The following is a 13,982-nucleotide window of genomic DNA, read 5'->3' as shown; positions in this document are numbered from 1 at the left end:
CTTTCTGCTCAGGTAGGTAATGGGATGTTCTTCTCCATTCACCTCCTGAGAGAGGTCAGCTCCCAGTCCTACATCTGACACATCCGTCTGCACAATAAACTCTCTCTTGAAGTTTGGCGTAATGAGGACGGGAGATCCACACAACGCAGACTTCAATGTCTAAAAAGCACCTTCTGCTTGTTCATTCCACCGCACCATGACAGATCTTTTACTCTTCAGCAGGTCTGTCAGGGGAGCGGACACGGTGGCAAACTTCAGTATAAACTGTCTGTAGTACCCAACAATGCCCAGGAATGCTCTGACTTGTTTTGTGCTCACTGGTTGAGGCCAACCCTGTATAGTGTCAATCTTGTTGACCTGAGGTTTAATTATACCTCAACCGATCACATACCCCAAATAGTGTATCTCCTCCATTCCTAGCGCACAATTCTTGGAGTTTGCGGTCAGGCCCGCTGCCCTTAGCGAGTACCTTGGCCCGTACCTTGGCCAAGTGACTCTCCCAGACTTGGATGTAGATGATAATATCTTCTAGATAGGCGGAGGCGTATCTCCTATGTGGCTTTAACACTATGTCCATTAACCGGTGAAAGGTAGCGGGGGCCCCATGAAGCCCAAACGGTAACACAACATAGTGAAAAAGGCCCTCAGGGGTAACAAAGGCTGTATTTTCTTTAGCCCTATCGGTCAAGGGTACCTGCCAATATCCTTTAGTTAGATCCAACGTGGTAAAATACCGAGCTCCCCCTAGTCTCTCAATAAGCTTGTCCACCCGGGGCATGGGATAGGCATCAAACTTAGACACCTCATTCAATTTTCTAAAATCGTTGCATAAACGCAACGTCCCATCCGATTTGGGAATTAGAACACTCTATTTGGACTCCTCAATAACCCCTAGTTTCAGCATCTTCTGAACTTCTTCTGATATGGCTTGTCTACGAGCTTCAGGGACTCTGTACAGCCTTAATCTTACCTTTACCCCTGGCTCAGTGACAATGTCATGTTTAATTACAGATGTGTAACCTGGCAACTATGAGAACACATCTGTATTTCTTGCTACAAATTCTCGAACCTCTCGCTCTTGTCCTCTGGTAAGGGCTATTCGCACCTCTGCATCTGCTACAGGTTTATCTGCAGCCTGTGAACCATCTCTGTATGCAGACTCTCTCTGTCTTTCCAGGCTTTTAACAGTTTTACATGATAAGTCTGCTCGGGTTTTCTCCGTCCGGGGTGACGTATCCTGTAGTTCACCTCTCCTATTTTCTCTATAACCTCATATGGTCCTTGCTATTTAGCCCGAAACTTACTTTCTACAGTGGGGACTAGCACCAAGACACGATCACCGGGATTAAAGGTCCTTACTTTTGCTGACCTGTTATAAACCCGGCTTTGAGTCCTTTGTGCCTCCTCCATATGCTCTTTGACAATGGGCATGACGGCTGCCACCCTGTCCTGCATCTCTGCGATATGGTCTATTACACTTTTGTGGGGGGTGGGCTCTTGTTCCCATGTCTCCTTGGCTATGTCCAGGAGACCCCTTGGATGTCTGCCATACACTAACTCAAACGTCGAGAACCCAGAAGAGGCTTGTGGGACCTCTCGGATGGCGAACATTAAATATGGCAACAGTACATCCCTGTCCTTCCCATCCTTGTTTACCACCTTTTTTAGCATACTCTTTAAAGTTTTGTTAAACCGTTCTACCAATACATCCGTCTGAGGATGGTACACAGAGGTGCATAACTGTTTAATATTAGAGCCGACATAGCTCCTTGGTGACTTATGACATAAAAGGAGTCCCCTGATATGTGAGGATCTCCTAAGGAAGTCCCACCCGGCAGAACATGGCAAACAACTCTTTAGCAATTAGTTTTGCCGAGGTGTGCCGTAGTGGGATGGCCTCAGGATATCGGGTAGCATAGTCCATGATTACCATGATATGCTGATGCCCCCGAGCTTATTTAACCAAAGGACCGCCCAAATCCATGGCGACCCTTTCAAAGGGTACCTCAATAATGGGCAGAGGTACCAACGGACTTCGAAAGTGTACCATGGGAGCATGCAATTGACAATCGGGCAAGTTTCACAATACCTTTTTACCCTATCATACACTCCTGGCCAATAAAAACACTGCAAGATGCGTTCCAGAGTTTTTGTGGTTCCTAGGTGCCCTCCCATCACGTGCTTATGTGCAAGGTCTAACACCATCTATTGATATGGCTGAGGTACCATTAACTGCTCCCGGGTTTCACCGTGGACCTTATCAATGCGGTACAATAACTCCTGATTTACCACCACTTGAGGGAACAACTTATCTGCACCTGGGTGCTGAGGTACACCATTAATCTCTACCACATTTTCTCTGGCGCGGACCAGAGTGGGGTCCTGGAGTTGTGCAGTACCAAAGTTGTCACAGAATACCTCCAAATCTGACAACTGTGGCCCTGTCATCACCTCCTCAGTTTTGCCTGCCATAACATCTAGGGGAGACATTACATTTCCCTCTTCTTCTTCTGTGGTGGCCACCCCTACGGCAGGAACTCCAGAGTCTAGGTCATCAGGCTTGGGTTCAGAGATCTGACCAGACAACATAGGAGAACAACCCCCCAACTCTTGGTTTCCCCGCCATAGAGTCCAGAACATGGGGAAGTCCATGGGCTCTGAGGAATTGGGGCAATGGGCTGCAATGTGACCTGGCTCATGGCAGGTCCAACAGGTGGGAGCCTCCCCCCTCCTCCTCCCTTGGGGTACATCCCGGACATTGGGAGTTGTCTTGCCCCGAGGACTCGTGGTCAACATGACTTTTCATGCCTTAGGGACCACCCGGGTATAAGGGGCTCTCTTTGTTAGGGACTGAGTGGCACAAAACCTCTCCACCAACCCCACCAGTGCCTCGGCATCCCCATCTCCCCATGTCCCACCCATTGTTGGATCTCACCCGGTAAGGCCCTCATGAAATGGTCCAAAACAACCTTCTCCACAATCTGGGCTGGGGTTGATGTCTCCAGCTGGAGCCACTTACGGACCAAGTGAATCAGTTGGTGCATCTGTTCCCTCGGTGGTAGTGCCTCCTGATAACTCCAGTCGTGCACTCTTTGAGCACGTAGTCAGGCCAAGATCTCTGCCTTTACCATGGGGTAGTCCTGGGCATCCTCCTCACTCAGATCATAGTATGCCTGCTGGGGATCAACGACGAGGAACGAGGCCAACACCTCTGCCCAGTATTGCTGTGGCAACCTCTCACGGGTGGCCACCCTCTCAAACCCTGTCAGATAGGCCTCCACATTGTCCTCTGCTGTCATCTTTGTCATGGCTTTACGGACCTCTTTCCTGGGGTCCTTCACAGTCATCACTGGGGCAGTCCTCTGCTGAGCAGGGCAGCCAGGGCACCTGCTGCAGCAACAATCTGTTTGTTTCCTGCTTCTGCAAGTTGGCTTCCTCATGCCTTTGCTGTTGCTGCAAGATGGCTTGTTGCTGTGCAGCAATTGTCCTCTCATACCTTTCCTGCTGCTGCAGATTGGACTGGACAAGCTGCTTTATTAACTCTTCCATGGCTGTGGCTTGCAGCTTCAGCGCTGTCGACATCCTCCACCATGTGTGGGGAATTGCTCTGGTAGTTGACTGGTAGCAGTGCAGGAAGCAGGAACACACACAGGTTTAAAGTCCAACTTAAGTGTTTTATTCACACTTGTAAAACAGAACACAAATTCAGCCTTGGCTTAGGCACATGCAAAAACATTACAAAAGTAATTCCTGCCCGGCTAGGCACTGTCTAATACATTTGATGGACCCTAGCTATCCGGGTACCAGGCTGCCTGGCACCCGCTCTTGGCCAGCAGCAAGACAAGAGGCCCTCAGTTACCTTTGCTGTGAGAATGCAATCTCGCCTTCAGCTCTCCAGGTAGGGCCTCTCCTACTGCTTCTGGCCTGCAGATGAATTCAGGCCCTAACAAGGCCTGTGACCCACCTTTGGGCAATTCAAAAACCCAGGACCGAAACCCGGGTGGAGTAGGAGTCCTACTACCAGCCTACCCCTACTTCATAATAAGCAGGCCCAGTACGGACATTACAAATGTGCTAGGCCAAATCAGACCAAACAGACTATTCCTGCTTATCACATGTCTGCATTAACCCTTGGGTTACTGCAGACAAACCCAGGGCTTTTACCACATGCATTTCATCTGCCTGTAGGACAGATAGCGGTTTTCCCAAATGACACCTCTCACTTTCTCACAATATGTACTTTATTATACAATGTCTGAATAATGTTAATGTTTCCTTTTATAGGTGTACATTATTGCTCATGTTCCTATTGGAGCTCTTCCATTTACTCTTTTCATAACGGCAATGAGAGAAAAATTCAATGACAAATTGGTGAATATTTTCCGCACTTATAGTGATGTTATTGCTGGACAGTTTTATGGACATACTCACCGTGATAGTATCATGATTGTTCTAGATGAAAAAGGTAAGATTATTCATTGCACTTTGTAAGAGATCAACTTTTTTCATTCAATTATGCAGTTAGTCTCACTGCTCTTACAGAAAAGAACCTTTGTCTATGTTGAATTGGCTCTCCTTTAGGCGTAGAGGATGCCCCCTTCTCCTGGTCACAGGCCTAGGTATAAAAAGATCTTTGGAGAGAACTTTGTATTGCCCGTTCAGGTATTTGTACATTGTAATGAGGTTTCCCCTCATTCGTCTTTTTTCTAAACTGAATAATTCCAAATTTTGTAATCTGTCATTTATTCTAGTCCCTCCCCCAATTCGCCAAATAATCTTGGTTGCTCTCCTTTGCACCCATTCCAGTTCTATTGTGTCCTTTTTATACACTGGTGCCCAAAACTGTACACAATATTCCATGTGTGGCCTGATCAGTGATTTGTATAATGGCAAAACTATGTCTTTATCATAAGAATCTATTCCTCTCTTGATACATCCCATGATTTTATTTGTTTTAGAAGCAGCTGCCTGGCTCTTGTCACTAAAATTTTGTTTACCTTCCACCAATACCCCCAAGTCTTTTTCAGCTCCAGTTTTACCAAGTAATTGACTGTTTAAAACATAATTGTACCTTTTGTTTCCATGACCCAAGTGCATAACTTTACATTTATCTACATTAAACCTCATCAACCATTTCTCCGGCTACTGCTCAAGCTTTCACAAATCCCTCAGTAATGCTATACTGTCAACCTCAGTATTAATTACTTTACACAGCTTAGTATCTGCATCTGGAAATATTCAAACTTAGCTGTGTAAACCCACTATAAGGTCATTAATAAAATTATTAAAAAGTTGCCCCAATACTGACCCCTGTGACACTCCACTGGTAACTTCAACCCAATCTGGGAATGTGCCATTAATGACGACCTTTGTTTTGTAGAAAAAATAAATATCCATGCAGAAAAAAGTAGTTTATCTTCTTATTCTTTAGTAAAAATTACGATAAAATACAAAAATCTTTACTTTGTCAATTTTTCATATTCATATTACATACTCAGCAAATAGTATTTCAGATATTCAGAAATTAGTATTGGAGCAGTCCGCTATTAATTAAGAGTCATACCTACTGGAGGAAAAATGCTTTGCAACTCTGTTTGGATAGGTAATTGCCTTCCTTCCTTTCATTTCCGAAATGTATCATGTGTGGTATAAAGGCTCATAGTGGATAGCAGGCATAGACTCTACAGCAGACAAGACCATGATTCTAAAGTGTGAGCTGTGCCATACGTGAAGTTTCGAGGGAACACCCCCAAAATGTCCCTTGTATTCTTTGGCTGTCTACATCGACAGTTTTTTTTTTTTTACAATCAATCGTTCAAAAATTACCAAGATGTATTAACACACATCTTGGTAGACACTGGATTTTTCAGAAATAAATCTTCTCCATATGAAGGATATTAAAAGTTTGTCTAACCGCATTTCAACAGATGAAGGAATGCTTACAGTAAAAGAAAAATTATGTTTAAACCCCACATTACCATATTATCAGATTAGGTTTATTATGACATTGCTGGAGATTATACTCAAGAAAAATTATTCCCGATTTGGATCGGATTACTACTTGCAGCTACAGGGAACTTCTATGGGGTCCCCTGTGGCTCCAAGTTTAGTGGATTTTTTATGTCCACATTTGAAGAAAAACTTCTCCAAATCCACCCTTTAGGCCAACAAGTATATGTATGGCTTAGATATGTGGACGACCGATTTTTAGGATGGAGGGGTAGCACATCCAAACTACAAGACTAGATCCAATTCTTGAATGGATTTCATGAGTTCATTACATTTACAGAAGCATACAGTAAAGAGAAAATTCATTTTTTGGATGTAGAAGTGAATAAAAATAATGGAGCCCTATTGCCAACACATTATTTTCAAAACCCACAGATAAAAACAATTTTCTTAACAGATCTAGCTTTCACAGTCCCCATACCTTTTAAAGGCATTCTAAAGGGTCAATTTATTAGAGCACACTGTATCTATAATACTGATAAAGATTATGATAAAAATAAAGATCGTATTATAGAGAAGTTCGTAAAGAAATCATATAAAAAGGAAGTACTGGTGAAAGTAGGAGAAAAAGCAAAAACTAAAATTGGCAGGATTTAAGGAAAGTTAGAATTCACCCTATGGATAATAATAATAATAATAATTTTTTTTTGGTATCTACATAAGATCATCCTGCCACAATGTTCAAAAAAACAATTCTAAAGCACTGAAACCTATTACATTTTGAGCCACAATATAGTATAGTATTTAAAGAACTCCCCCACTTTGCATACAGGAAGGGTAAATCTTTGGCAGATCGTATTATTCAAGTGGATATTAAAAAAAAATAAGCCTTTGAAACAGACCTTCCTGAATGCAAAACTTAATGGCACATTTGCCTCTCTGTCATGTCAGAACTGTAATTCAATTATTAGGCTATATTCACACGAACGTATGGGGGACGTATATACGGCCGACGTATATACGGCCGATATACGTCCCCCATACACTCCTATGGGCGCACGGCACCCTACGGGAGCGGTACGGTGCCCGGGAAAAAGATAGGACCTGTCCTATCTTTTCCCGTAATACGGGGCCGTACGCCATAGGTTGCTATGGAGAGGGGCGGGGGTGAGCTGCGCTCACCTCCTCCTCCTCTCCCCGTACACTGCCGTTGCCCGCTACGGTACGGTACGGGCGGGCAACGGCAGTGTGAATATAGCCTTAAGGTGATACATTTCCTCACCCCACACAAGGGAGAAGTATTGCTATCAAGGGTTGGTTTTCTTGTGAAAGCAAAAATGTGATTTATGTGTTAAAATGCCCTTGCGGCAAAATGTATATGGGACAAACTAAACGCCAAGTCAGAATTAGGCTTAACGAACATAGGTCTGCCAATAGATCGTATATGAAATCAAGTACATCTGTTGCAGAGAAAACTTGCATAAATGAGAAAGAGAAAGAGAGAAAAAAGTTTGGAAAGACTACAGTTTCCCGTCATTTTAAAGACAATAGACATACGACTTACCGAGCATGTCTACCCTTCCTTGGTTGAACTTGATGGACAAGTGTCTTTTTTCAACCGTATAAACTATGAAACAATGAAAGAAGGGGGGATTACCCGTAAATGTCACGTATGACACAGCTTGCACTTTAGACTCATGCTCTTGTCTCCGCCTGCTACTACATCCACTGCCTCCCCCAGATCCAGTCTGGAGCTTACCTCCTCATAGAAGACAATCAGATTAGTCTGACAGGACCGATCTCTCATAAACCCATGCTGACGCTGGGTTATAAGGTTATGTACAGTGAGATGCTACGGGATAGAATCTCTTACCAACCCCTTCAAATACAGAAACCACACAGCTCATGATGAAGCTCACTAGTTGCGCTATACACGTGGGGCTCTCCCTCCTATCCTCAGCTGTTTCAATGTTTCCTTTCCCGGCTGCATTCACAATTTTATTTTGGTCACTGATCTTGTTTATTAAGCAGTGAGCGGTCACTGATTATATTGTAGCGCTGTTCTCAGATATACTGATTGGTTGTGCATTTTGTGTTACCTTGTTATCTTGGTGATCCGTTTACACCAGTTTTATCCATAACCTCAGTTTATTACCTTTTTGGGTGAGAACCTCACACATTTTGCCATTTCCTTATACCATTATAACTTGGTTACACTATTTGTATTGCATTCTTTTTATCCCCAGCTGGGGATTTACAGTAAAAATTGTTGTTCTCAGACCTGGAATATGTGCATTTATATTTTGTATTTGTCTTTTGTGCCATGCTTTTGATTTCCATTACAATAAAAATGTATTCCTTTGTGTAATAGTTTGGGTTATTTGCAGATCTTTGTTTCTTTGTGGTCATAAATAGATGTTACCCAAACCAAGCTTACTACATCGAAACCAAGCAGTAGTGGGACCAAGCTACATACTACATACATACAGTACATACAGGACCAGAACCTTGCAGAGTTAGACAGTTTATGTTGCACCAGATTTATCAGTGTCTGATGCTTGAAACTAAATCTGATGTAGTAGGCTCCCCACGACCAGGTGCCACCAGGACCTCTGTTCTGGCCAGTGCCATGCCTTAAATCCTAGTATTTCCCCAACTGCCACCCAACTACCTGATGGGGCAACATTTAAAGTGTAACTGTCATTTCAGATGATTTTTGATATTGCGGGGAGTTGGCAGTTGTGAACATTTTTCTAATATACTTTATTAATGAATACTCCTTAGTATCAGGCTGTAAAGTGCCTCCCTGACTGCAGTGTGCTTTAATTTCCCTGACTGCAGTGTGCATAATTTTCAAACATCAAGCTGAAAGTGAAAGGGTTAAGGGGTTAAAGAGAGCTGTTTAAACAAACATAGGAAGATTACATGTGAGCTCATGCAGCCTCCATATACACATACTGTACAGGCTGGAATAGCCATTTCTATGGGACGGAATAGCTTGGTTTTTAACAAACAAAACAAAATTTGTTATTAAAGTGTATAAGAAAAATGTTCAACACATCCTCCTATACACAATATAAAAAGTTATTTCAAATGACAGTTATGCTTTAAGCAAATAAAACAAATTAGGGGACCAACATAGACCAGGGGTACTGCTGTGCTGGATCAGCATTGACAAAATAAATATTTTAATTTATTTTTTCTGAATTTAGTTTTTTTAACATTTCTATTCTTTTTCCAAAAACTACCTTAAATGCTTAACTGACCTTGGCAATATTTGTTCACATCAAATGAATTCAATATTATGTTATATTTCAGACAAGCCAGTTGGATCTGCATTTGTTGCACCAGCTGTAACACCCATTAAGTCTGCCTCCGAGAAGGAATCTAATAACCCAGGATTTCGCTTGTATCAATACGATCCTAATGACTACAGCTTAAAGGTGAGCCGTTATATGTAAATGCATGTATTCACATTTAAAGCCATCTCCAAACACATTAACTCACATAAATGTAAACAAATACACATTATATGATTAGATATGCATCTAAAAAACAATAACTACCAGCTGCAGATTAAGGTTGGCATAGACTCAGAACTGAACACAGGACCTGCACCTAAATTAAAAAATACTGACAGCTTATAAGGAACAGCTAATAAATATCGACTAACACCCTCATATTGTGCCTCTGCATCACAATCAGAAGAAAGACATGTCTCGTTGACACGCCATGAATGAAACTACACATTCTTACAGTTGTCAACACACAAGCAGCTTAGTTACTTAACCCCTAGGGGACACAGCCTATTTTGGCCTTAAGGACGCGGCCCCATTCTTCAAATCTGACCTGTGTCACTATAAGTGGTTATAGTTTTGGAACGCTATGAGATATCCAGGGGATTTTGAGATTGTTTTCTCGTGACACATTGTACTTCAAATTAGTTTAAAAATTTGGATGATATCTTTTGTGTTTAGTTATGAAAAAAAACTAAATTTGGCAAAAATTTGGAAAAATTCTTTATTTTCAACGTTCTAAATTCTCTACTTTTGATGCAGATAGTCATAGCTCCCAAATAAATTCATAACTTACATTTCCCAAATGTCTGCTTTATGTTGGCATGGTTTTTTAAGATTCCACATATTTTACTAGAATGTTATGAGGCTCAGAATTTAGGTATCATTTTTAAAATTTTTTGTAAAATCACCAAAACCTGTATTTAGATGGACCTGCTCAACTTCTAATTGACACTGAGAGGCCTAAATAATAGCGAGACTCATAAATTACCCCATTATGGAAACTACACCCCTCAACGTATGAAAAACCACTTTTAGGAAGTTTGTTAACGCTTTACGTGTTTTATAGGGGTTAAAACAAAATGGAGGTGCAGTCTGCAAATTGTAATATTTTTTCACAATACACTCATTTTGGGTGGAAAATTAAACATTTACAATGGATTAAATGAATAAAGGCTCCACAAAGTTTGTTACCCAATTTCTCCCGAGTACACGGATACTCTATATGTGGTGGTAACCTGCTGTATGGGCGCACGGCCGGGCATAGAAGGGAAGGAGGCGCCATCCAGATCAGATTTGCTATGTCACATTGTACAGGCTATAATTTTTTTCTTTTTTTAATGTGGACCTATAGGGGCTTATTTCTTTTGCCACATGAGATGCACTTTTCTGGTACGTAATTTGGGGGAATCTATAGGCTAATTGGTGAGATTTTATTAACTCTTTGTTGGTGGAGGAAATGAAAATCATCACTTTTCAGGAAGATTTTTATGGGGTTTTTTTTTTTGGCTGTTTACCATACCATAAAAATAGTATATTATTTTTATTCTATGGGTCGCCACGATTACAAAAAGACCTCATTTATATAGATTTTTTATTTTTTTCCCATTTTTAGTGCATAAAAAGTAATTTGGCAAAAATGTTGTTACTTTTAGCATCACCGTCTTTCATATGCATAACTTTTTTATTTTTCGCCTCACAAATCTGTTTAAGGGCTTATTTTTTGCGAGAAGGATTGTTCTTTTTAGTGGTCTTATTTTAGAGTGCATAACATTTTTTAAATCCCTTTTTAGAGCATTTTTATAGGGTATTAATTGAAAATGATCTTTTTTCTGGAGCTTTTTTTTGTTTTGTTTTTTACGGGGTTAACTTTGCGGATCTAATAACGATTCTGTTTTATTATGCAGATTGTTACGGACGCAGGGATACCAAATATGTGGGGGTTTTGTGTATTTTATTCAATTGTACTGAATAAAAACTAATTTGGAGAAAATCTTATTCATTTTAGCATCACCATCTTTTTATATGCATAACTTTTTTATTTTTTGGCAGATAAATCTTGTTAGGGGCTTATTTTTTGCGAGAACAGTTGTTCTTTTTAGTGGGCTTTTTTTGGAGTGCATAACATTTTATAAATCACTTTTTAGAGCATTTTTTATAGGGTATTAATTAAAAATTATCTTTTTTCGGAATGTTTTTTGCGTTTTTTTCCTCCGGCGTTTACCGTGCGGGTCCAGTAACAATTCTGTTTTATTATGCAGATTGTTACGGACGCGGCAATACCAAATATGCGGGGTTTTTTTGTGTTTTTATGTTTTTTATACTTTATTAAGTTTTTTTATGGGAAAGTGACATTTTAGGGGCTTATATTTTTATGTATTTATTTTTTATTTATTCTAATGTGTTAACTTTAGTGTTTTTGACTTTTTTTTAATTATACATACTTGAACTTAAACCAGTGATGCTCTGATCACTGGTTTAAGTTCAATACACTGCTCTACAATACTATTTTATTGTAGAGCAGTGTAAACTGTCTGAGCAAGCTTGCGCATGCTCAGACAGTTTACAGCCAGACCCGGAAGGGGTCTGGCTGCCATGGAGACCGGGCAGCTCCGGGGCACATGCCAGTCCTCGGAGCTGCCCAGAAGTGGATCGGATCCCCCGGTAAGCGGCACGGGGGATCCGATCCACAGCTCAAACACACTTACACGCCGCAGTCATGTTTGACCGCGGCGTGTAAGGGGTTAACACCCGCGATCGGAGCCGGCTCCGATCGCGGGTGTTAGCGCAGGCTGTCAGCTGTACTAGACAGCTGACAGCCGCTGCTTCTGGTACCGGCTCCGTTCGTGAGCCGGTGCCAGAAGCAGGACGTTATAGAACGTCCCCGTGCGCTAAGCATCTAGCCCCGGGGACGTACTATAACGTCCTGGTGCGCCTAGGGGTTAATTACTGATCGGATAAATGCAGAAGTGGAACCTAACATTTCAAAGGTGACCATCTCACATTTTCCCCCAAATGTCTTTAACTCCTTAAAGCGCATCTATATACTGTGCAACTAAAAATACCACAGTCACCTGACAAAAACTATGTGACAGACTGGGCTCCAATATAATATGTATGCATCATAACTGCTGGCCTGCGCACACCATGATGCCGCCACTGATGACGTCATAGTATGTGCCGGCCGGCAGAGCACATGGCCACGGCTCTGCCGCTTGATAAAGCAATTTTTCACATTTTTATGAAAATCATAAAAAAACAATATTTACAGGCACCTGCTTAGTTTTCAAGTGACTTTGAGAGGCCTAATAATAGTAAAACAACATACAGTATATACTCGTGTATAAGCCATGTTTTTCAAAACACAAAATGTGCTGAAAAACCCCACCTCAGCTTACACACAAGTGTATAAAATTAAACTTAAATACTTGCCTTCCAGCGATCCCCGATGCTTGGCACGGCCCTTCTTCTTTATATTGTCTGTTGTAACAGCAGGCTGAGGCAAGTCCATGCGCTCTGCCAGCCTGCGCACACTATCATATGGTGGTGTTGACGCTGATGACTTTAGAGTGCATAGACGAGCCTCTGCCCGCTGTTACAGCGGAGAGTAGAAAGAAGAGAAGCCACATAAAGTATCAGGGACTGCCAGAAGGTGAGTATGTAAGCATGTTTATTTTTTCTATACGCCGAGGGGCTGCAGGGGGCATTTCATTAGTAGAGGGGGGCCTGGCCGCATGGGCATTTCATAAGCAAAAGAACAATGTTATATCACAGTCTGACCTACTAATTTCTGCAAAGTTTCTGGATAGGTCAAGTAAACTGTGAATTTTGTAAATATGAACTATTGAAACAAATACGTCAGAAAAATTAGTAAAACCATTTCTTTATTTGAGCAATAGTGTTTACAAATGGGGAGTGAGATTGGGGGCACATCATTTTTTTTTTTTTTTAATTTACCAATATTATTTTTCTTGTTGAATTTTAGGACCTCTGGCATTACTTCTTAAATCTTACTGATGCCAACCTAAGAAAAGAAGCCTTGTGGAAGCTGGAATATATTATGACCAAAGAATACAACATAAAAGATCTAAAGCCTCAAAGCTTACAAGAACTTGCTATAAGATTTCAAAAGCCAAAAAGTCTTGAATTCCAGAAATATTACAACAATTACGTAGTGAGCTTTGATGCCCATGAAGATTGTATAGGTTTATGCAAAGAGATGCAAGTTTGTGCTATACAACATGTTGATTCCTCTTCCTATTTTCACTGCGTTCTTCCCATTTTGAAACACAAAAGCTTGGAAGACCTGGCAAAATTTATTTGAACAAAGTTCCAGTTCATAACATGTCTAATTATGGTTTGATAATTGGAGGTAATATCAAGAAGAAACAAGATCCTAAGAGCCTAAATAGAGGACACCATAAATGGGTGAATTATATTAATTATTCTTTCTACAAAGAGTTCTAAAAAGAAGTGTGAAACAATAAACAAGATATATAAAAAAGATACCTGTAAGTTTTTAACATTAGATAGCATTCTGGTCTCAATATTACTGCTGAGGAGGGATTTGTCACCAGACTCCTCTATATGTGGGTTTAATGGAGTAACACTGTTAGGGCTCATTCACACTGCCGTCTGCGGGGCTGTAAATTTGCGGCCGCATGTACATACCCATAGACGGCAACAGCGGCACGGCGGGGATCCGGTGCCACACATTTGTGGCACCGATCCGGGCTG

The 13,982-nt window shown here is 41.3% G+C and overlaps 1 protein-coding gene across 2 annotated transcripts in view; it reads left to right on the top strand.

Annotated features, from left to right (window-relative positions):
- Nucleotides 1–13,755, top strand: part of SMPDL3A (sphingomyelin phosphodiesterase acid like 3A) — a 34,027-nt gene extending 20,272 nt beyond the window's left edge. For both annotated transcript variants that reach the window (XM_072141665.1, XM_072141666.1), the window contains 3 exons: nucleotides 4,285–4,465; nucleotides 9,268–9,392; nucleotides 13,231–13,755. In XM_072141665.1, coding sequence (XP_071997766.1) covers nucleotides 4,285–4,465; nucleotides 9,268–9,392; nucleotides 13,231–13,569 — 645 coding nt within the window. In that variant the 3' untranslated portion in view covers nucleotides 13,570–13,755. The remainder of the gene's footprint in view (nucleotides 1–4,284; nucleotides 4,466–9,267; nucleotides 9,393–13,230) is intronic.
- Nucleotides 13,756–13,982: the final 227 nt, after the last annotated feature.

The sequence above is a fragment of the Engystomops pustulosus genome, chromosome 3, assembly GCF_040894005.1.
Source record: "Engystomops pustulosus chromosome 3, aEngPut4.maternal, whole genome shotgun sequence".
Taxonomy (NCBI): Eukaryota; Metazoa; Chordata; class Amphibia; order Anura; family Leptodactylidae; genus Engystomops; species Engystomops pustulosus.
This window is presented reverse-complemented; position numbering and strand designations above follow the sequence as displayed.